The sequence below is a fragment of the Pollachius pollachius genome (assembly GCF_949987615.1).
Source record: "Pollachius pollachius genome assembly, chromosome: 4".
Taxonomy (NCBI): Eukaryota; Metazoa; Chordata; class Actinopteri; order Gadiformes; family Gadidae; genus Pollachius; species Pollachius pollachius.
Window position 1 is genome coordinate 11810688 of NC_136937.1, and position 23501 is coordinate 11834188.

General features: G+C 44.3%; 3 protein-coding genes across 3 annotated transcripts in view; 2 read left to right on the forward strand and 1 right to left on the reverse strand.

The window, feature by feature from the left end:
• Nucleotides 1–2349: 2349 nt before the first annotated feature.
• Nucleotides 2350–5956, reverse strand: LOC307074694 (uncharacterized protein). Its single transcript, XM_079734962.1, has 2 exons — nt 5845–5956; nt 2350–5282 (listed from the first exon to the last, which is right to left on the reverse strand). The coding sequence occupies exon 2, from the start codon at nt 5276–5278 to the stop codon at nt 3746–3748; it is 1533 nt and encodes a 510-aa protein (XP_079591088.1). The 5' UTR covers nt 5279–5282; nt 5845–5956; the 3' UTR covers nt 2350–3745.
• A 484-nt stretch (nt 5957–6440) lies between these two features.
• On the forward strand, nt 6441–16085 carry LOC307074478 (protein phosphatase PTC7 homolog). The gene is made up of 6 exons (XM_079734642.1): nt 6441–6886; nt 8211–8390; nt 11504–11702; nt 12588–12711; nt 13063–13192; nt 13364–16085. Exons 1-6 carry the CDS (start codon nt 6685–6687, stop codon nt 13420–13422), a joined length of 894 nt encoding a protein of 297 aa, XP_079590768.1. The 5' UTR covers nt 6441–6684; the 3' UTR covers nt 13423–16085.
• Nucleotides 16086–16621: 536 nt separating this feature from the next.
• Nucleotides 16622–23501, forward strand: part of LOC307074174 (TBC1 domain family member 10A-like) — a 14171-nt gene continuing 7291 nt past the window's right edge. The window contains exons 1-3 of the mRNA XM_079734198.1: nt 16622–17139; nt 22292–22391; nt 23259–23366. Coding sequence (XP_079590324.1) covers nt 16973–17139; nt 22292–22391; nt 23259–23366 — 375 coding nt within the window. The 5' untranslated portion in view covers nt 16622–16972. The remainder of the gene's footprint in view (nt 17140–22291; nt 22392–23258; nt 23367–23501) is intronic.

Genomic DNA, 23501 nt, shown 5'->3' on the forward strand with positions numbered 1-23501 from the left:
GTGTGTGTGTGTGTTTTGCATGTGTGTGAGTTGTTGGTGGGTGTGTCTGTGTAAAAGTACTTGTCATTGTCATTTTCCGGAGTAATAGTTTTACTCATAGTCGTAGGAGTTTATTTTATTACTTTTATTCCTAGTTACTTTTGTTTATCCCAGCCTTTGAGGGCTATACGGAGAGGGGTTTCATCAATATATGGCCTGTAAAGCCTTTTGGGGCTGTTACTGTGATTAAGAGCCATACAAATACAATGGACTTGACTTTTATTAGTAGTAAAAGTATAGTATTCTTATTCAAAGTAACAGGAGTAATATAATTATTGTTATTAGTAGAAGTATAGTATGCATATTCAAAGCAACAGGGGTAATATTATTATTAGTTGTAGTAGTAGTATTGTATTCTTATTCTTAGTAACAGGAGTAATATTATTATTAATTGGTGGTAGAAGTATAGCATTATTATTCATTGTAATAAGAGGAATATTATTATTTGTAGTTGTAGTACTACTCGTATAGTATTGTTGACTGTTGTGGCCCGTCTCTTCTGATTGTATTGACAGCAAGCGACGTTGGCCATGAACGGTCAACAAAAGCTCACGGTGCTGTGCTTGTGCACGTTGCTTCTGGCCACGCTGTGCCCCCTCGTCCAGTCCAAGCGTAGCGGTGGCCTCGGCGGCTTCTTCAAAGGCAAAGGGAAGGGCGGTAAGAAGGAGGGGAGCGAGGGGAAAGGGAATGCTCCCGCCCAGCAGCCCACCAAGAAGAGCCTTTTCTCCCCCAAGCAAGGACTGAAGCTGGCAGGAGCCGCGGCCGCCGGAGCGGTAGGCGGCTTTGGCCTGGGGTCCTGGGGCCGGCCGAAGTTTGGCATCGGACACCACGGCTCCAGCAGTAAGAAGGACCACAAGCGTGACAGTCAAGGAGTGAAGAACAGCTACCGGGTGAAGTCTTCTGCCCCCGCGGCTCAGGCAGACAGCCTCTTCTGGGCCGTGGGGTCGGTGATGGTCTACCTGTCTGTGGCCTGGATCAGGGGTCTGTAGAAGGCAGCCCCCCACGACCGGGGCGCATCCAGACCTTTGTGCGTACAAACTGCTGCGGCCTGGTTTACAATGTGGAAACAATAATCCACAGGATTTGCTAATAAAGTGAATTTAACAACGTTGTTGTTATCCTTTCTTACATAAATAGCACGCCTACTCTTTCAGTGTTCTACATTCTACACTGAACCTGACAAACTTATCGATTAACATGGAGCAGGTGTGGCGAGATGCAAAGAGACGTTATTATACACACTGTTCAAAGTGTCTATAATAACACTGTACGGCAACACACGAATGGTAACACAAGACACCACCATGTTTCCCTTCCCCCTGGTTCAGTAGAACTGAGGTTTTTCATATATTTTATTTTTATTTTGAATTGGTGGCTTTTCTTTGAAAACATCTTGGGTTTAAGAGGGCTTCATGTGCTGTCTCGTGCTCCCTAAGCAAGTTCCCTCTTCTTTTTTTTTGAGAATTGGCTAGACCTAAAATGATCTGCTGACCAACAAACTGGTTCTTTTGAGGTTTGTTATTTCAATGCGCATGTCTACAGCCCTGTTGGGACCTGTATATACCTAAATATACGTTGTGATCACTGGTCAGGTGGTCTTTATAAACTGGATTTAGGTTGTGATCACTGGTCAGGTGGTCTACATACTATAACAGATATAGGTTGTGTTCACTGTTCAGGTGATCTATGTATACTAGCTATTTGTTGTGTTCACTGTTCAGGTGGTCTTAATACAGCTAAATATATGTTGTGTTCAATGTTCAGGTGGTCTTTATTTACCTAGATATAGGTTTTCTTCACTGGTCAGGTGGTCAATAGATATACGGTATATGTTGTGATCACTGGTCTGGTGGTCTTTCTATACCTAAATATATGTTGTGGTCACTTCAAACAAGGTAAGGCTGGATAAAAACACTTGAGATGTCAACCATGAGAAAAACAATGTTGAAACAATTGAACTGTAATCTAACTAACTAATAAAATCGAATATATTTATAGAGCACATTAGATAGAACAATAACATAACAAATAATAAGCCGCTTTCCTGCCATCCTATGCCTGCGATTTAAATAGGTTGCAAAACAACAGGTCCTATTTTACTTTAATGAAAAGCCTGTTGCACAATAGTCCAAGGGTGAGCGTGTTTACTATCAGCTTGTGTTCAACATATACATGTTTTATAAAAGTTATCACAGGGCTGCACGTAGTACTGTACTCTACACCTTGAATTATAATAATTCTAATAATCGAACAATTCTAATATTTAATATTTTGTTTTATTACATATATCAGAAAAAATCAAAATGGATGTACATTTTTTGTTGTTTATTAGTATTTTATATATATGGCAGGCAGGGAAAACAGTGAACTTAGTGAACTTAAAATTCATACATAAGATTAAATACCCTTGATAGTAGCCACCAGAAATTCATAAACATGTCTACATGCTCGACAAATGATCAACAACAGCACTAATGCAACACCTTAATAAAGAATAATAAGTGCACTTCTAGAGGTTAAACAACATAATAGGGCATTGGAAAACAATTCCAGTTCTGGTCTGACAAACTACTTTTGTACGGAGATATTATGAATGGTTTAAAAAAGTTAGTTCATATGTTAGGTGAGGTCAAGTTAATTCGGAGGATGCGTTAGAGTTTAATTACTTATGTCTCATATCAGACACTCTTACATATTGTATTCTTAATAAAACAGTTTGTGGCTATAATGTTTTGGTCAGTAATGACTTCTAATCCTTAACTTGTTTTGCAACATTGTATTATATGGCTGTTGACAGAAAAGCAAATTATTAAGATTTAGCAGTGCAATGCTAGACAGATAAGATATTTTTGTTTGTTTGTGTTTCAACTGAAAATAGCTATAAAGTAGGAAAATATCCTGCGCAGCATGCCTTTAAAAGCCGTAGTCATTTCTGTAAGTAAGGATATTTAAACAGCAGAACATTTACCATTTATATATCAATCCATGACAAATGATAACAAAATGCATATATACATAACATTCAATGTGATTCATCATATTATGAACGAGATAACTAGAACAGCCAAAGGAAACAATTACACTTGTAGCATGAAATCTGCATAATATCCAGTACCTCAAACAAGGAGTGCAGAGAAGCTCCTTTTAAAAAGTGCAATTATACTAGTACAATTATACTCGTCAAATTATAGTAGTGAAATTTCAATAATTTCTGTTTATTTTTAGTGCAACTTCATGAAACTTAGATTCAGTAAATCTTTAATCATATATACACACACAGCATCTCTCCCTTTCTAATTGAAATTGATGATCACGTCATTGTTGATTCCTTTTGAATAATTTACAAATCATTCTTTAAAATGACATAATTAGCGGCAGATGCTCATCAAAAGCTGCAGTCCCTGATGTTGACATAACTGATTGCTTACTTGGTACCATCAGCATGTTTGAGAAGTTGACTTGAATATCGACAGAGATGATTAACCCGAATATCAAAAGTAAATAAAACCTACCATCCAAATGATTTCCAGTCGATGGATTAACAGGTTAAATCGACGAGTGTTCATATACACATTATAAATGAAACGAGTGCAAGACAGAGTAACAGTATTGACAACGCACCGATGGGAGACCACAGTGACGACACAGGAGTGACAGATGGACAGGAGTGACAGGAGGGACAGACAGGGTGGGGGGGGGGGGGTGCTCAGTGCAGGACGAAGACGCTACACAGCAGCATGAGGAGCGAGGCGTACAGCTGCCCTGCTGCGTTCAGCGGCATCCTACCTTCGGGACGAGGATCCGAGCGCGGCTCTGGCTCGGCCTTCTTCAGGAACGCCGCAGAGTACTCCATGTAGTTCTCCACGCAGATCCGGGACTTCACCTGATCGATCAGCGCCGGGTACCCGATGGCCTCGATGCCCACCAGATCCTCGTCAGACTCAGTCTTTGGCGTCTTGTCCTGCAGGAGGTCCGTGCGCTTCATGCAGTTGGCCATGAAGCTGTCGTAGGGCTGGGCGCGGGGCGGCGGCTTGTAGGCGTAGTCGCGGCCGTAGTCCACCTCGTCCGTGGAGTTGGTGCCGTAGCGGCGGTACATGTAGCTGTTGTAGTTCCTCTCCTCCTCCGGGTTGCGGAAGTTGAAGTGGGGCCGGGGGAAACGCCCAAGGCCGTAGCCCACCGCCATGCCGGCCACGGCCCCCACGCCTGCCGCCATCATGGCCTTCTTGGCGAAGCCCCTGGACTGCTGCGACGGGTTGAAGCCGTTGTTCTGAACAGAGTGCGAGAACGGGGAACCCCCTCCCATGCCGTGTCCCCCGCCGCCTCCGTACCCTCCTCCGCCGTACCGGGGACTGAGGATCTTATTGTTGGGGTTCCAGTTGGGGTAGCCGCCTGCTCCTCCCCCTGCGTACCCCCCTCCACCACCGGGGTACCCTCCTGCTCCGCCGTACCCGCCGCCGCCCGGGTATCCACCGGGTTGACCCCATCTTTGTCCTCCAGCCCCTTGGACCGGGTACCCTCCTGGGTAGCCCCCGGCCCCTGGGTAGCCCCCGGCCACTGGGTACCCGCCGCCGCCTGGGTACTGGGGTGGATACCCTCGGCCAGGGTTCTGGTTGGGGTATCCACCACCCGGGTTCTGGTTGGGATAGCCTGGGTTGGCCCTGCCTGGGTTCTGGTTGGGGTATCCACCAGCAGGGTTCTGGTTGGGGTATCCACCAGCTGGGTTCTGGTTGGGATAGCCTGGGTTGGCCCTGCCTGGGTTCTGGTTGGGGTATCCACCAGCAGGGTTCTGGTTGGGGTATCCACCAGCAGGGTTCTGGTTGGGATAGCCTGGGTTGGCCCTGCCTGGGTTCTGGTTTGGGTATCCACCAGCAGGGTTCTGGTTGGGGTATCCACCAGCAGGGTTCTGGTTGGGCTGGCCCGCGGGATTGGCTCTTCCTGGGTTCTGTTTAGGGTAACTACCTCCACCAGGGTAACTGCCACCCCCAGGGTAACTTCCAGGAGCTGGCTTCTGTTTGGGAGGGGGATGAGGGTAGCTCCCACCGGCCGGATATGGGTTGGGTTGGTTTCTATTGGGAGTCGAAGGCGATCGACTAGGTTTTTGGTTTCCAGACTGCGTTTTTGTTCGGGTTGCGGATGAGGACCTTGATCCGCCGCTGCTGCTGCCCCTCTTAGCCCATGCGGGCTCAGAGACCAGAAGGGCGATGGCTAGCAGACACAGAAGCGCCACACTCTTCATCATGCCTCTGTAAATGAAAACGTCAAAGCCGCTTTAATATACTTTGAAACAAATAGGCATTGCATCCTGGGGATTTAGGCCTGCATCCCGGTATTAATACAAGAAAATGTATCCATAACCATAATGTATCAGCGTTTTATCAGAACACAGATTCTGACATATTATAGCTAAATAATCAAAATAAATATATGAATAAAACCCGATCGGTCATATATATGTGCGCGTGTGTGTATATTAATATGGGCTACATAATGTAAAGACGGGATACGATGTAAGAAATAAACGATTGGGTTCTACTGGACAACAATATTCGTGAAGCGAATTCGTGATTTCAAACAATCTGAATTTCAAATGAGTGAAAGATCTATTCTGCTGGTGGATGAACCAATCTATTTAATAATAACGACACCATGACGTTATACTGAAGACACCCTAACATACCGTTATAACGGGCAAAATAACAGATAATTACCTTAAAGCTAAAGAGTATACATAGTATAATCTACATAACCATAATACATAGAACAGATAGATAGAATAAATGCGAAGAGCATTCACGTCTACCTTACCAAAAACTTGAATCCAATCTGTTATTCCCGGATATTTTCCGTGATACGACGTCGTCCACTGCTGGGAACTAGTTTGTTGAATTTCAGGCACTGGTGAGGTGCCTTTGATTCCTCGTCCTCGATAATCAGGGTGAAAGGGGTGGATCCCTTGGATGACTTGCGGTTGGGACCAGCTTCGACAATAGAGATGATTGTTAATCGAATAATGAATGAATTACTTGTCTCGATTACAATATTTAATTAATGAATACACTTAATACATTTATTGCCAACTCATTTGATGCTGTGATTCGTCAAATATTTTAGATAATAATACATTTTACGATAAGAAGTGTTATTGTATTCTGTGAGTACGTGTTGGTTATTTATCGTGCGTATCCACAATATCATAATTGCATTTCACTGACTATATTGGCCAACAGTTTATAATCACCAAGTTCCCCGATTATGTCACAGAGAGCTAACGCACAAGTCAAGACTCAAGAGGTGAGGCGCCGCACGCGGTGCACTCGGTAGAACTATCAAGCGCACCCACGCGCTCTGCGCGCGCAGCCGTCTGTGTCGTACACACTGCAAGTCGTGACACCCTAGTGGATGAGAAACATGTCGGGGAGGATAGTGCACACCGGAGGAACTCTGTTGTTATCTAATAAAACATAGACGTCGGACAATAGTACGGACCGTGGGATCTTCGCGACTGCTTTACCGCGGTATAATACTAGTTTCATACGGTGGAAATGGGCTGTGTTGAACGGAACCAGGCCCAGATCCTCTAGTGCGCGACGTGGGAAGGCTATAAGGTTGTTTGGGTTTTAAAGACGGGTTGTGGGTCCTTGGGGCATGTTGTCTGTATTATCGTACGGGAGACTGGTGGCCAGGGCGGTCCTCGGGGGACTCTCTCAAACCGACGGTCGAGATTACAGTTTGGTCACCGCTAGTTATGGCTTTGGAAAGGACTTCCGTAAGGGGATCCTGAAGAAAGGGATGTGCTACGGGGACGACGCCTGCTTCATAGCGCGGCACAAAGCGGCCGATGTGTTGGGTAAGCACCCCCCCCCCCCCCGTTGTTAACAAATGTACCTCTGTTGTTGCATTCACTACTAGTTGTGCTCACTCACGTGTGGACCGTGCAGACATGTCAGCTAGTGTCTGTCTGTCTGACCTCCTGGTTAGGGTTATGCATGACCTTCAGGGTTAGGATTATATATAATATTTTGGGGTTAGGGATGACCGTCTGGGTTAGGGTTGGGGATGACCTTCAGTGATCCAGCACGTGATCACACACTCAGATGAAAACACGACCAGCCTCTCGTCCTCCGCTGGGCTATAATATGTAATGTGATGGTTGTCATGAAGAACGAATGACTCATAACATACAACTGTACACCAAAATATTCGTTGGAAACCTCAATAAAAGAATATGTGTGAACACCGGGAGGGAAAAGCATGTGTTAAGGGTAATCGTGGGTAAAGCGGCGACCTTTCACCCAGACACTCCGTTCAGAACCTGGGCATTGCGGGAGCAGTTTTGTAATACGCTTATGTATATGTGATTGGATCTGTACAACTGCACTAAATATGTATGTAAGACTTATATTTACAATGTCTTATAAAGGTCAGAATGGTTGACAGTGGAGGCAGCCATGTTGCTAATGGTTGTAGCAGTGTAGCTGAGGACAAATGCTTTTGCGGGCGCTGAAGGGTCTAGCCAACAAAACAGCGTTTGGCAACCACTTGGTGTTCATTGCCTTTTCTATTTCTACTGTAGTTTATTTGTCTTTGACTAAAAAATCCTCCCCGAGGAACAGTCGACATACGGGCCGACGTCCTCGTCTGTGCGGTCGCACCGGGCTCACGTGCCACATACCGTGGCGTAGTATTGCAGCCGCGTGCACAGTGTCTGCTCTGTCCGCACGCCAGTCTGGGCACGGTGCCCGGTGGTCATTACGTCATCGCTCTACGCAATTCATCCAGAACGACGCGTTTGACTTATTTGAGTACGAATCGTAGTTTCCCCTTTGCTCTTGCAATGTTTGGTCTGTGTGGTCACAACCTTCAATGTTCACACGTTAGCCCCCTAGTGCTTTCGCTCCGCCAAACAGCCATGAGAATAAATATTTATTTCCCCTCGGTTAACCTAGCCACGGCATAGACAAGCCATGTTTTTATATTCAGATAGGAGCGTGATCATTTCGATTTTGGACTTTGATTCCTCGTTCACAAGTTGTCCACTAGTTCTAAAATAAATACAAACCGTTCTGTTAGGATGCCCAAAGGTATATTCTCCTCATGTCAGGGTGCTATTGAAACAGACAGTACAACTCATTCAAAACATATCTCCTGTATGTTCTATATATCATCTCAAGGTGTGGCAGATGGCGTCGGTGGTTGGCGTGACTACGGCGTGGACCCCTCCCAGTTCTCCGCCACCCTGATGCGGACGTGCGAGCGGCTGGTAAAGGAGGGGCGCTTCGTGCCCAGCCAGCCCGTGGGCATCCTTACCTCTGGGTACTACGAGCTCCTGCAGAACAAAGTCCCGCTGTTAGGTGAGCACGTCCTTCACCTCGCAGCTGATCTACCTGAAGGTCTACCTGGTGGACTGGACCAACTAGTAGAATAGATGGATCAGCTCACTCAGTAGACTGCACCAACAGGTAGGAGAGATGGATACAGCTACCCAGTGGACTGTACCAACTCCAAGGATAGATAGATCAGCTTACCCAGTAGACTGTACCAACAGGTTGGGGGGATAGGTCTAGCTTACCCAGTGGACCGAACCAACTGGTAGGATGTATGGAACCGGCTGTACAGTGGCCTGTACCAACTGCTAGTATCGATAGATCAGCTTAGCCAGTGGACTGTACTAACTGGTAGAATAGATAGAAATGGCTACACTGTGGACTGTACCAACTGGTAGGATAGATGGAACCGGCTGAACAGTGGCTTGTGCCAACTCTAGGATAGATAGAACTGGCTGTACAGTGGACTGTACCAACTGGTAGGAAAGATATACGGCTACACTGTGGCCTGTACCAACTAGTAGTATGGATAGATCATCTCACCCAGTCGACTGTACCAACTGATATAATAGATAGATCTGGGTACACTGTGGACTATACCAACTGGTAGGACATCCATCACACATCTGGATAAACGCTCCCACTTGTGGTGTCACTGTCGGTCGATTTCATGAGTCCTTTGTTATATTTCTCATGCTGTATGCATACTGTCGGGCTCCTCCATGTCTCCTCTAGACAAGGGGCTGCTCTTGTCTGGCTTGCGACTCCCTGCCGGAGGCGGTAATTGGTTAGTCATAATGGCAGGGAAATTTGAGCTATTAAGAGCCATGTTCATACGTTAATTGCTTTGGCTTTCAGTCTCACTATAAAAGGATATTTTGACATTCTAATGCCCCAGAAAAGGACACACACACACAAACACAAACACACACACTCGCACTGGCATAGAAAGCTACACACTCGCAATCGCACACACACACACATACACACACACACACACACACACACTAACCCACACACACACACACGCCCATCCAGCGGGAGTACAATAATAAAGTTAGTTCCAGAGTGAGTCATTTTGGGCTCTGGGCGAATCCATGAGAACAGTGGGCCATAACTACATCATGAGTCAGAGGGCCCTGCAGGGTTACTAAAAGGTTCCAAAACTTGTTTTGGATGCATTGCAACAGATAAAAGGTTTGAAATACTTTAAGTAAATGGTGTGCAGAAAGTGTACTCCACCCCGGTGTTTGTTCGTAGCCGACTCTCTACTATTCCTTCTGAAGCCACTTTGTCTGTACGTGTTGGTTTAGACGCTACTGTTTGTTCTGAAGCAACGTTGCCTGTATGTGCTGGTTCATAACAGACTCTCTGTTCCTTTTGAAGTGACAAGCTCGGTTGTTTGGTTTTGCCGACGGTAATGGCTCAAAGTGTAGTTGCACAGGCATGACTGTTGAGGTTCATATCGATATCGGCCTTTCGGCAGATATTGCGATGAGGTTGGTGAGGATAGTCTCGTGGCTACACTGACTAACGTCCTAGGTTTCGATCCCCAATTTCCAAAGCTGTAGGCTTCCTTGAGCAAGACGCCCCCCAGCCCCTTTTCTCCTAAGGAAATCTAACTGGATACCCTTTGCTCTAGAACCAAGCATCTGCCTAATGAATAAATGGCAGGGATGTGAGAGAAGACCTTTCAGGGTAGTGCGCTGCCTTTTGAAATCGATCCCATGGTATTTTCTACAGTCTGACATCAGGGCAGTAACGGGAGGCCGGAACCATGTCACTCACGCTCCACCGCCCACCAGGCAGAACCATCTGAGTTAAAAATGGATGTGAAGCGGTCGTAACTCGACGAGTGAACAACCCGTCCCATTCCCAGTGGCGGTATGTCTGGAACATATTAGACCCCTCTTCTTGATCTTGGACCAAAGCTTTTCACGTGGCCTGTTTGTATTTTGGAAGCCATAACCAGAAGTGTGTTCGGGCCTTCCAGGTCCGTGTCCTTCCAGTTCCAGGTCCCTCCAGGTCCAGACCTAGGGCTGGGCGATTAGTCGAATTTTAGCGTCAAACGATCTCAAAATTAACAATAGACAATTAATTTTTTATAAATGTTTTATAGAAAGGGCAGAACAGCTGGATGCATATCTGTATATCATTTTAGATTGGAACATTTTCTTTTTGACCATTTTGTGTCTTTTCGCATGCTGAATAAATACAACATGTTGTCAAACTCAAATATAATCATTTAAATAATGGCGATTTCAATATTGACCAAAATAATCGCGACTATGATTTTTCCCATTATCGAGCAGCCCTAGTTTGACCTCTACTGGGGACTGGGACTTACAATTATAGCCTTAATTTCTTCTCAATTTCCTTATTTTTCATGTACTATAATCTAGACGGGTCACCATCTTCTAGCCAAAACATAATGTATACTCATACGAGAGTGTTGGGATATTTATAACTGATATGCATGGACCACGTCAAAGTTTTATGTAAATTGAAATAACTGCCTGTTGGTCTGATTCAGCAGCCGTTAAAATCCACAAATGTTTTCTAATTTCCTCGGTTATATGAACCCATTATCTTTGGGGTTATGAAGCATCTATAGAGTATACATGCTGTTGGTAAGGGCTGGTGTTTGACTGAGTGGAGCTTGAATAATTCAAGCAGCTTTAAGAAGCTATAGCTCCATGGTATAAGTCCTGTTGTAACGGTTTCTCCGAAGTAGGCACCTTCATTGAACCAATTAACCATTGAACCTTTTAGTATTGATTTGATATTTCCTGTCGATGGCTATCCAAGATGGATGCCATATTAGCGAACCTTTCCTGTCCTGTGAGTCTAAAACAGTTTTCTCACATTTGTAAGTTTCGCAAAATCTCTCACTCTTTTTTTGCAAGAAGCATTTAAAAACCCAGCTTCTAGACAGGCTGTCTGTGGTTTATTTTTGGTTTCCATACTTCTATGCTATTCCTAAACGATTCCTAAACCGTTTTGACCATATGTGTTTGGGACGTCTATCATGTTTGCTGACGTTGTATCCCTTGTCCCAGAAGGTGCTCCTTCAATCAAATGTTACTTGTGACCTCCAAGCCTTCTGACCCCCTACTTCCCGCCCCCCTGGTCTCCTGCAGGCAGCAGCACGGCCTGCATCGTGGTGCTGGACCGGCGGAGCCACCAGCTCCACACGTGTAACCTGGGCGACTCGGGCTTCCTGGTGGTGCGGGGCGGTGAGGTGGTGCACCGGTCGGACGAGCAGCAGCACTACTTCAACACCCCCTTCCAGCTCTCCATCGCCCCCCCTGGTGTGGAGGGGGTGGTGCTCAGTGACAGGTGAGCTCCTCAGTGCTGAAGGGCAGAAATGACCGGGAAATAAATGAATGCATCTGTGTTATTCTTGTGGAATAAGTGCTCTCTGGGACTCTTATTTGTCCACCTCAAAATTTGATTCAAGTGTGAGGAATTGGACATAAAGGGTTGCTGTATTTTTACCAAGAGGTAAAACAGACACTCAACACAGCGTGTGTGTTGTTTTCACTAGACCTTCAGCATTCATCTTTTCTATTGACACCTGCAGAAAACCGCCGACTGCTGTATTTGTTGCCCTAGATTCCAGACCTAACTGAAGCGTTTAAATAAGCGATGGCAACTGTCAAAGCAAAATGGTCGACACCTTTTTTTCAAGGAACACTCGAGCACACGAAGGTCAATAGTGTACAAATTTAGCTTCTTATGCTGCTAAGGAACTGCTGCTTAACCTTCCTATGTTGCTACAGACTATACCTTCCTATGCTGCTACAGACTTTACCTTCCTTTGCTGCTACTGATTTGAGTAGGGTGTGTGTGAGAGACAAGCGTTCCTCTCAGATTTAGACTTGCCAGCATGACCTATGACCGTTGACCAGAAACGCTTAGGTATTTAAAAACTGTGCGGTGCTTTTAACCCCCTCGACTCTAGCGAGTGCGTTAAAAGACACACATTCAAGCGGGTAGCCCTGTTGTAATGGAGACACCAATCCCAGCCGCACTGGGCTGTCATACCATTAAACCGAGTCAATCCAGCCCTGCATATGTATATGGAAAAGGGACAGTTGATGGCTGCTCTTTTTCCATCTGCATCACTCCTGTTTCACTGGTTGGCTGACCCTAACGTGTGTGTGTGTCTCTCTTTTTCTTTCTTTCTTTCTTGCTTTCTTTCCCCCCGTCTGCCTCCTCTAGCCCCGATGCTGCTGACAGCGCCTCCTTCGATGTGCAGCTGGGCGACATCATCCTGACGGCCACCGATGGCCTCTTCGACAACATGCCCGACTACATGATCCTACGGGAGCTCAAGAAGCTCAAGGTATTCCAAGTGTTGCGGTGAAGGTCACATGACTTCTGTAATTAGATCGATTTCACCTGTGGAGTTGTGGGTTCGTGGGATCGGGAGCCGGAGGGTTTTCACGAGGGGGTCCCTTCTGCTGAACACATTCAGCATGTGATCTGTCCTCCAGGATAGATGCCATAGTTATGTTATCGTGTTGAGTACGTAATGAAGAAAGGCTATTGGTTGAGGAGCCACGTCAGGCCTTCTTCAGCAAATTACTCCAACAAGCGCAGAGTAATCCACACAGCTACCAACACCATCGACCAGACATTGTAATGTCTAATGTACGATATGCATCATGTACTAATCGCTTTATTTGTTTTTCAGACCACAAACTACGACAGCGTCCTGCAGACGGCAGAAAGCATCGCCAAGCAAGCGCACGACCTCGCCTACGACCCCAATTACATGTCCCCGTTCGCACAGTTCGCCTGCGATAACGGTCTGAATGTACGAGGTGAGACATCCGATTTATTTGTTCACCCTGGGGTACAGTATTATATTTAGCAGTGGACCTATCGTCGGGTTACACAGAGGCAAAATGCCCTCCCGTCAATTTTAAGACTCGTTAGCAGCATTAAATAATAATGACCCCTCCCCCCTTTCTCCCCCTTCTGTTGTGCTGCAGGTGGGAAGCCAGATGACATCACGGTGCTGCTGTCTATTGTTGCAGAATACACAGACTGAGTGCTGTGTGTGCGTGTGGGCATGGGCATGTGTGACCCCTTGTGTCCTTCCTTCTACTTCTCTGGCCAAGTCGACCCCCTTCCCCCCCACACACACAAACACACGCACACACTGCCCTGTGCCGGGTCGAAGGTTCACCGGGCTCCTGAGCGGGGAAGGGGGGGAAAGGGCAGCTAAGACCCCTTCATGTGGATCATGACGGAACAGCCGATGGACAGTTCTCTGTATCCTCTGATGGTTAAAGGGCTTAACGTTAGCGGAGCCCTCAGTTATACACAACGGTACTGTAACCACCCCACAGCTGCAGGGACGCCCAGCGAGCAGGTCATTAGGCGATGCTGCTCGCGATACTCTTTGGCTTGTGTGTGCGAATGCTGTCAGGTATACATGGGTGTATTTTGGTTCGCAAGAGAGGTCGATGGCGAAGAGTGGACGTTGTTCTGTCGTGTTGGAAGAAGTTTCTGTGGCTGAGAGATATGTTTGATGTGATGGCCCATCGTCACATGGGACATGGTGGTCTGCAGGTTCTCAAGAGTTTGGAAAGAAATGGGTGGCGTGATGGATCTGTCTCTATTGTTGTCGCTGAAGTTGTGTCAGCTCTGTGTCATAAAGTAATTGTGTATGCGTGGCATTTGATCTGGAAAGATGAAGATGTTTCTTAAGGATTCGGAGAGAGAGGGAAATGGGCGAGTGAGTGTTTGTATGGGTAGCTAGCTAGTATTTCCCCAACAGCTCTAAATTGTCTTGTCTAAACATGATATTCAATAGCTCCTGCTATTGAATATATTATTATATTGAATAACGCCTGCTATAGAAGGTCTCATCTGGTTTGTCACTAGGTTTATGAACTGTCAGTCTTTCCCTAAGTTGTACATATTGTTTTTTGTTGTGTTTTCTCTTCTGGCCTTACCATGTTTGTTTTGGTGTAAAGCATTATTACATACGGTTGAGAATGACGTACACATGCAACATTTGCATCTGTAAAATGAACGGATGACTATGGAAGTAAGCTTCATAAATCTCTCGCTTCCATCGGTAGAAATGAACAATTTACTTAGCATGACTGATATTTAGGATATGTTGTAGAGGGGATGTTAGACTTCTGTGGGTGGGTGAGTGTGGCCAATATGTGGTAGAGTGCAACATTGAATGTGTGGGTATATGATGTACATTTGATGTTTGCTAGCCAATGATGCTAAAGCTAGCATCTGGAAATGCTACGACTGCAATTATAGGTCAGGCCTGAATTAAAATAAAGTTTTATTTTTGTAACGGTTATTTAGTTGTAAGAGTGAATATTGGAAGCCATTAGGTTCTCACAGTCTGATGGATGACAAAACAGAAATCCTATCTCAACACAAACGAGATAAAGTAGTTTCCTATTGTTTTGGTTGTTTCTTTTGGTTATGAATGTAATTCTCGCTGCTTCTTTTTTCTGTAACTTAAATTTCTCACTGCAGCGTACATTAAGACTTGGTTCTCTTGATTTGCGTGAGTGTATTTAAAAGTATGTACCAGAATTGACACGAATCAAAGACAAGAATAACCCAGTTCTGATACTGGGAGTCCATCTCATTTGTTTTAACAGTCACCCGGGTATTATTCCAGATGTCATCCTTAAACCATGGCCACACCAAAGACAGACTTCATTTATATAATAATTCCATTCAATATTTAAAAAACACTGTTTAGCAATACAATTAATTTCACGTGAATACGATAATATTGCTGGTAGCTGCAGCTTGTTTGTGTCCCAGTCGGCCTCCCCTGCTTGTGAAGTGACCCAGTTAGAGCATCTGTTCAATGTTAATGCTGACTAATCTACAAAGCCGGTTTAAACAAACCAAAGAAAGAAAGCCATATACAGCATGTAATTAGAAAAACTGTGCTACACATCTCGCTACCAAGGGTGTTCACCAGATGTTTAGAGACCAATAGTGCCACTGTTGTTGACACTAGAAATAATTTCAAAAGGCCAATAGCTAAGCCCGCCGCCGTGTCCCGGATGCAACAGTGTTGTCCAGATGTGCAGCATGAAACAACATGGGGAGATCAACACGTATATTTTTATAACAGTCTACTTGTGACTGAAAATGGTTCTTGTATCCATAATCTTATGCTTTACTTGTTTTTCTCTTTCACCCCCCCTTAATTTCTTTTTTACTTTAGTTTTGCATGATTTCTTAACTACATGAAAGCATTACCTGTTACAGCTTGACTCACTGTATGATTCCTGTCTTATGATACTGTCTTCTTGATTAACAATGTTAATTTACATTGAATTATGGGTGAAATACTCAGTGTGTTTGTATGTGTGTGTGTGTGTGTGTGGTGGGGAAAATGGATTGGCCATGAGCAGTGACAGTCTTCACACAGGGGGTTGTAACTGAACAAGAAGGGGGAGCTTAGCCTTAACTGCAGACCTATACTAAAAACATGCCTTTTTTTGGCCCAGGTTGATGTAATTGAGATCTGCCCACCTCGCTCTTGTCTATAGAACAGTTTAAAAGGTGCTTTTGCTTGACCTCCTTCCAGAAAGCGATGTTTGTGTGTACAAAAGATATGCGTGTATGTATACAGTGTAACAATACAGGTCTAATGTATGTAAATATGTTTTAAAAGATGTACAATATTTAAATAAAGAGTCTAGTATTTATACTTAACATGTTTACAGTCTCTGTAGCCATAATGTGCTGTTTTTTTTTATTGAACGAAATGTACGATTTTAATTCCTTTATCTTGACAATTTATATTGAGGCAATTTTTCGTATTCAGTACTGATTTAATAGAAACGGTGCCCAATCGTAATTATTTTACTAATACATATGAAAAATATAATATACACATTTCAATGGTGATTTGGTAATTTAAACTAGGCTTTAACGAATAATGATTACATACAAATATAATCATCATCATGTATAATCAATAAGACATAAGTTACTACATGGTGTCTGGTAGACAATTTGGAAAAAAATGTTAGCTATTTAGTTGATTAATTAGCTACATCTAGATTATTCCACAATGGATTGTCGCAGATGGTGTTCATTATAAGAAGTAGCGATGTGGCGACAGTGTCAATGCCAATAATAAGGTAACATTTTGTTTGTCACCAGCAGGCGGCAGCAGTGTGACTTCTGTCGATGCTTTATTAGCTTAGCAAGTGGCCATAAGTATACCTACGTAAAGATGAATTTAACCTACGGACAGCCATGTTTCTGACCAAGGCGGTTTAGGAGAAAGGTGCGTGTGTCAGCTGACAGCGATGTGATGCTAGCAGGTTAGCCATTAAACACGAAGCGGCTACGGACATTATAGTCTTTCACCTCCAAAAGCGCCGACTGTATGTTACTATTAAGGTAGCTTATGCGCTAGCTATAGTGTTGTTAGGACGTCAAGACAGCTGTAGCAATGCTAGTTAGCCGGAGGAGTTGGGACTAGTTAACTGACCATAGGTAGTAATTCTAATGAGCAGGGAAACAGGGCATTCCAATCATACTAAACGTCAATACACGTCACTTCTAGCCCATGTTTATCTTAATGGTTGTTAATGGCGAGGATCGAGCAAAGCAATGGAAGTTTCCCACCGGGCAGCGAGAAGGACCTGACAGCAGAGTCTGGACCAGCAGAGTCTGGACCTGACTCTGCTGACCCCCAGGAGCTACAGACCGACAAGTATGGCTTCATGGGGGGTGCACAGCAATATTCTGGACAATCGTAAGTGGTATTTGTAAAAAAAAAACTTTTATTTTAAAAAAATATTTAATTAAACAGAATAAGCCTGCTGTCATTTACAGGAACCGTCATATTCCTCCCCATAATAATGGATATATATATATATATATATATATATATATATATATATGTATATGTATATGTATGTATGTGTATCTTGTACATGGAATAGACGGGGCTTTGGATGTTTTTGAGAGATGTAAATAGCCGGAAAGAGCAGTCAAAGATTCAAATGTTTGGCCTATGTCCTATCATAATTTTGATTTGGTTAAACTGACATCACCCTTATCCATAAATAAATAATTGTTTGAGGTTAATGCCAAAATAAGTATGGTATTCTGTCTATACCATGAGGTTGTGACTTAATAAAAGGTCATGCTATGTTATTCTGTCAAAACGGATCTGTTGCTTTGGTTTCAACATCATTTAAACCCTTTAGATTTTGGCACGGTCTCACTATTGAGAATACATAGTAGTAATGCTGGATCCAAGATCACTGTAGGCCTAGTCTCATAAATCCGACAACAGGGTAGGACTGCTGGATCCCAGATTACTTTAGACCAGTGGTTCCCAAACTTTTCACAGCCACGTACCCCTTTAGACATCTGACCTCCAGCCATGTACCCCCTACTACCACACACACAAAAAACCTGTCTGTAAGTCCCCCCACCACCATCACCACGCGCACGCACGCACGCACGCACATACACACACACACACACACACACACACACACACACACACACACACACACACACACACACACACACACACACACATATTTCTATACATTTCTATATTATTTTATTTTTCACCAAATGGATCAATTCTTACCAGCATTTTTAGTGTGCAACACCAGTTCACTTTTGAAAAAAGTAATCTACCAAACATTTCTACATTTCTAGAACATATTCAATTATAAACCGCTTGAAACTAAATTACAAACTCACCGCAGCTTTAATGAGAAGGGTGTGCATGAGAGGATGCGCATAGGTCTGCAATATCTGGCTGAATTTGAGAAAGTCTGAGTCTTAAATTGTTCTCCACACAAAGTCTTGCTCTGTATTTTGTTTTCATACTTGTCAGAGCTGAGAATCCACTCTCACACATGTACGTGGTGGCAAAGGGCATCAAAGTCTTAACAGCGCGTTTGGCCAGCACGGGGTATTCTGTGCACAGTCCGATCCAGAAATCCGACAGTGGCTTCTGATTAAATTCCATTTTCAGGGAACCATCTGTTGTGATCTCAATGAGACTTTCCTGTTCAGATGTTGATAAGAAAGCAGGCACATCTGTAAACGGATGACGTATCCAACTGTCTGAGCTGTCAGATTCGGGGAAATACCTGCGCAGCTGTGCAGCCAGCTCACGGAGGTGCGCGGTTATCTCGTGTTTCATGCTGTCTGTCAGGCAGAGTTCATTTGCACATAAAAATTCATGCAACGTGGGAAAGACCTCTGTGTTGTTGTTCTCCGTGCAGTTTAACCAGAGGTTCAACTTTTTTATCATGGCTTCAATTTTATCTCGCACGTTGAATATGGTTGCTGAAACCCCTTGTAATCCAAGATTAAGTTCGTTCAGACGAGAAAAAATATCGGACAGATAACCCAGGCGTGTAAGAAACTTTTCATCGTGCAGATGCTCAGACAAATGAAAGTTGTGATCACTGAAGAAAATCTTAAGTTCATCTTTGAGTTCAAAGAAACGTGTTAATACTTTGCCTCTTGATAACCAGCGCACCTCTGTATGAAGTAGCAACGTCTCATGATCGCTGCCCATTTCACTGCATAATGCAGAAAAAATGCGAGAGTTCAGGGGCCTGGCCTTCACAAAGTTCACCATTTTCACTGTTGTGTCCAAAACATTTTTCAGACTGGCAGACATTCCCTTGACAGCAAGAGCCTCTCGGTGGATGCTGCAGTGAATCCAAGTGGCATCAGGAGCAACCGCTTGCACGCGCGTTACTACTCCGCTGTGTCTCCCGGACATGGCCCGTGCGCCATCGGTACAGATACCAACACAATGTGTCCACATAAGTCCGTTTGATGTCACAAAGGTGTCCAGCATTTTGAAAATGTCCTCTCCAGTTGCCCTTTTTTCCAGAGATTTGCAGAAAAGCATGTCCTCCTTAATTGTCCCTTCATGAATGTATCGCACATATACCAGGACATGTGCCAGGCCGGCTACATCTGTCGACTCATCCAGCTGTAGCGCGTAAAATTCACTGGCTCGTACACGACGTAGTAGTTGTTTTAACACGTCCTCGGCCATGTCACTGATTCTCCGAGAAACAGTGTTATTGGATGAAGGCATGGTCTGTATAGTTTTTTTGGCTTTTTCCCCCAGCATCGTCCCGACCATATCCATGGCAGCAGGGACAATTAAGTCCTCGACAATAGTGTGTGGTTTGCCAGTTTTAGCCACTCTGTAACTCACCATGTAAGATGCTTGTAGCCCGCTCCTATTAACGGTATCTGTCTCCCGTATGCAAGTCTTACTGGTAGAAAGTCCTCTCAATTCTCGCTCAAAAAACTCCCGTGGCTTGTTTCTCAAATTAGCATGTTTTGTTTCTAAATGTCTGCGCAACAGTGACGGTTTCATTGAGTTGTGAGACAGTACTTTTGCACATATAACACACTGTGGCCGAGTAAATCCACCAGTATTAATCTTAGTGAACCCCAAAGCAATATAGTTTTCATCATATTTTCGCCTTTTTGACGAGGTTGTTCCTTTGCCCGTCGCTGCATGCTTTCCCGCATCAGGAGGCTCTGCATCGGACTCCTCACCACTGTCCGTGGCTATGCTCTCAGTGTGACCAGCCACAGGTGCATCGCTAGCATCCCGGTCAAAGGTAGACGACGTTGAAGGTGACGAATAATTTGGGTTGTTGTCGCTGGAAAGTGCACCTTCGACTGTTAGCTGACTGGTGGCAGCAGTGGATGTCCCTCTGGAAGGGCAATTTATCCTTTTTAGCCATTTATCCATTTACGGCGGTTAGCCGGGCGGCGGGCAACGTGTTTGTTTCGGCAGTACAATTAATTCACTGACCACCAGAGGGTAGCCTATACATGTCTATGCATGACAGTGAGTGAACAGGCGCTTATTAATCCGCCGGTTTAAACATGTAATGACGCTCTTTACAAACGATGTTTTTTATTTTTTTTCTTTTGAATTTTTTCGCGTACCCCCTGTGTCACGTGGCGTACCCCTGGGGGTACGCGTACCACAGTTTGGGAACCACTGCTTTAGACTATGTGTAGGGACATAAATATCCTCTCATAAATGTCCTTTCAATTTTACTAAAAAACGATTTGTGTGGCTGATGGTATCTGCAGCTGAATCTACTCTGGGAAAATGGAGGAGATTTGTATAGGGTTAGGGTTAATAAGGATTTGAGGGATGTGTATAGGGTTAGGGTGAGTCAGGTCTAAACTGATGTGTATAGGTTTAGAGTAAGTACGGCAAACTGATGGGTAAAAGGTTGGAATTAGTAAAGACTTAACAGATTGTTAGAGTTAGCGTTAGTCAGGAAGGACATTTTCTAACCGAAAAATGTAATTTGCGTCAGACCAGAGGAACACTCAACCCGTCCTTTCCAGTGTTGTCCTGAGATACATGAACACATTAGGGTATCTGTGGGTTGAGATTGGTCTTGCATCGCAGTAGCAATAGAGCATTTTAGTATCCCAGAGTCGGGGACAAAGATGATATGCTGTAGGGTAAAAGTTAATATTGACGTTTTGATCATTCGTAATAGTTTAGCAACCACAAAAGCCTAAGTGAAGCTACTTGTCATACTTAAATATTTCAGATTCATGAATGAACATATACTATGTGTTTAGACAAAAGTAGTCTTGCATATCAACTTCTCACACCTTGAGATTACAGTCATAACTAATATATCATGATGATAATGACACATAATTCCCCCTCTGGAACCGTGTGTGCATTGCGCGCGTGTGTGTGTGTGTGTGTGTGTGTGTGTGTGTGTGTGTGTGTGTGTGTGTGTGTGTGTGTGTGTCTATCTCTCTGTGTCTCTGCTTGGAGCTGGTCTAATTTGAACTTGGCCTATACCACCCTTGCGTGATATTGTTCAGATCATCCTGCATGGTGATAAAAAGCCAGAACCCGGGGAAGTTCCCCTTGTGGCTTCCTGTTGTTCCCCTCATGTTCTTCACCGGCTGTTTCCACTGCTTTGTCCCACACTAGATTTCCTGTGTTAAGAGGCAAGACGTCAGCCATCTTGGCCCCGTCCTCTACATTTCAACCGGATCTCTAATAATAATTAGTAATTAATACCGGAAGTGATTAAGTGTGCAGAGCGCCACACCTCATCGCTCTTTTCAAAACACCCCTCCTTCTTCCCTGGAGTCCTCATGCCTTGTGGCCATGAGAGAAGATACATTGTTGTGCTTTTTTCTTTAGTCCTCTAACCCTTTGGCTATGAGAGGAGATACATGGGTGTGCTTTCTATGGGTGGGGTTAAGGATTGGTATTGTTCATCCTGCACACGCACATAGAGAGAGAAAGAGAGTAATTGGTTGCACATACCTTTTTGTTATGGAGTTGCACATGATTCTTATAAATATCTCTAGGCCTGCTTTGTGTTTTCACTGTACACTGAGGCCACACCAGGATTATGGTTGTATTGCTCTACAACAAAACCATAGTGTAATTCAAGCTGAGATGTACAGTATGTCTTGTACAGTATGTCTGCTATATGAGTTAGTGTATGGTACAGTAATAGTCTCCTATATGAGACTTGTCTCTGGTACAGTAAGAGGCTTCACTATGCCGACGTTGACCATTAAAACAGTCCAAAGTTCTGCCTTAGAGAACAAATGGATCCAGCTTGCTCTATGTTTTTTGCAACGGATAAACACAAAGTATACAAACAGAAAAACACAAATAACTCAAGCCTCCGTTCTAAAAAAAGGTGAAATTACATTTACACTTCTACCAAAGCCACTTGCTTTGATAGAAAAGCATGCAAAAGCATACGCTCTATTGGAGTAACTGTGATTAAGGATTAAAGCGCTTTTCAGTTCTGTCCCAGTGTAGACATCATTTGCGCTCTCGCAGCATGTGACAGCATGTGTTAGGATTTTGAACCCTGTTGACCTCTGACCCCCAGGACGGAGGACGTTCCTGCCGAGGTTCTGAGGCAGCGAGAAGCCAAGTGGCTGGACATGCTCAACCACTGGGACAAATGGATGGCCAAGAAACACAAGAAGGTCAGTTAACTTCTTTCGGATGAGACCTAAAACCGAGGTCCTGACTCACTGAGGTCATTAAAGATCCCAGGACACTTATCGCAAAAGAGCAGGGGTTTCCCCGGTGTCCTGGCCCAACCAGGCTCATTCAATCCGGCCCCCTAATCATCCTCCTGTATAATTGGCTGACTCATTAATTCCCTCACTCTCCATCTCAAGCTGGTGTGTGGTGACTGTTCTGACGTAGATTGGCTGCCGTGCATCCCCCAAGTGGGTGCTACACACTAGCGGTGGTTAGTGAGGTCCCCCCCTTCATTGTAAAGCGTCTTTGAGTGTCTAGAAAAGCGCTATATAAATTCAATGCATCATTATTATTATTATTATTATTAACTAACCCTGACCCTGATTCTCTATTTACTAACCCTAACCCTCGATTCACCATCCCTTACCCTCTATTAATTAACCCTAACCCTCTGTTCCCTTACCCTAACCCTTTATTTACTAACCCTATCTTGATTAGGACCAACCCTAACCCTCAATTAACTAACCCTGTATGAACTGACCCTAACCTATTAAAACCCTACCCCTCAGTTAACTAACCATATCACTCCATTAACTAACCATATCCCTCCATTAACTAACCCTAACACTTGATCTATTATGTAATTTCCCCTTCAGTGTTGGAACATATCACGCTAATGAAAGCAGTTCTATCATGGTGGTAAAAAAAGAAAAACGGGGCACAATAAACACCAAATTCCACATGGGCTTGTGTGGAACTAGAACACCTCTAATTACAGCTGATGTGACAATAAGCTATTGTAAGTGGTTGCTTCCTCTATCCTCAAAGTGTGTCACTTTTAAAACTATGTTGTGTTTGATTGGCAGGTGAAGTTGCGGTGCCAGAAGGGAGTCCCACCCTCTCTGAGAGGCCGGGCGTGGCTCTACCTGTGTGGAGGGAAAGTGAAGAGAGAGCAGAACAGGGGAAAGTTCCAGGTCAGTAAATTGCTGAGGAAGGTATTGAGGTCGCGTTCCAGGCAGTAAAACATTTAGGCTGGTAGTGATGAGGACGCATTCAGGTTCTTAGGCAGGTAGTGGTGAGGTTCCAGGTCAGTAAAACATTTAGTATAA

Coding starts and splice junctions, on each gene's coding strand:
- LOC307074694 (XM_079734962.1), bottom strand. CDS start 5,278: ATGATGAAGAGTGTGGCGCTTCTGTGTCTGCTAGCCATCGCCCTTCTG.
- LOC307074478 (XM_079734642.1), top strand. CDS start 6,685: ATGTTGTCTGTATTATCGTACGGGAGACTGGTGGCCAGGGCGGTCCTC. Junction 6,887..8,210: donor CAAAGCGGCCGATGTGTTGG/GTAAGCACCCCC, acceptor TATCATCTCAAG/GTGTGGCAGATGGCGTCGGT. Junction 12,712..13,062: donor GGGAGCTCAAGAAGCTCAAG/GTATTCCAAGTG, acceptor TTTGTTTTTCAG/ACCACAAACTACGACAGCGT.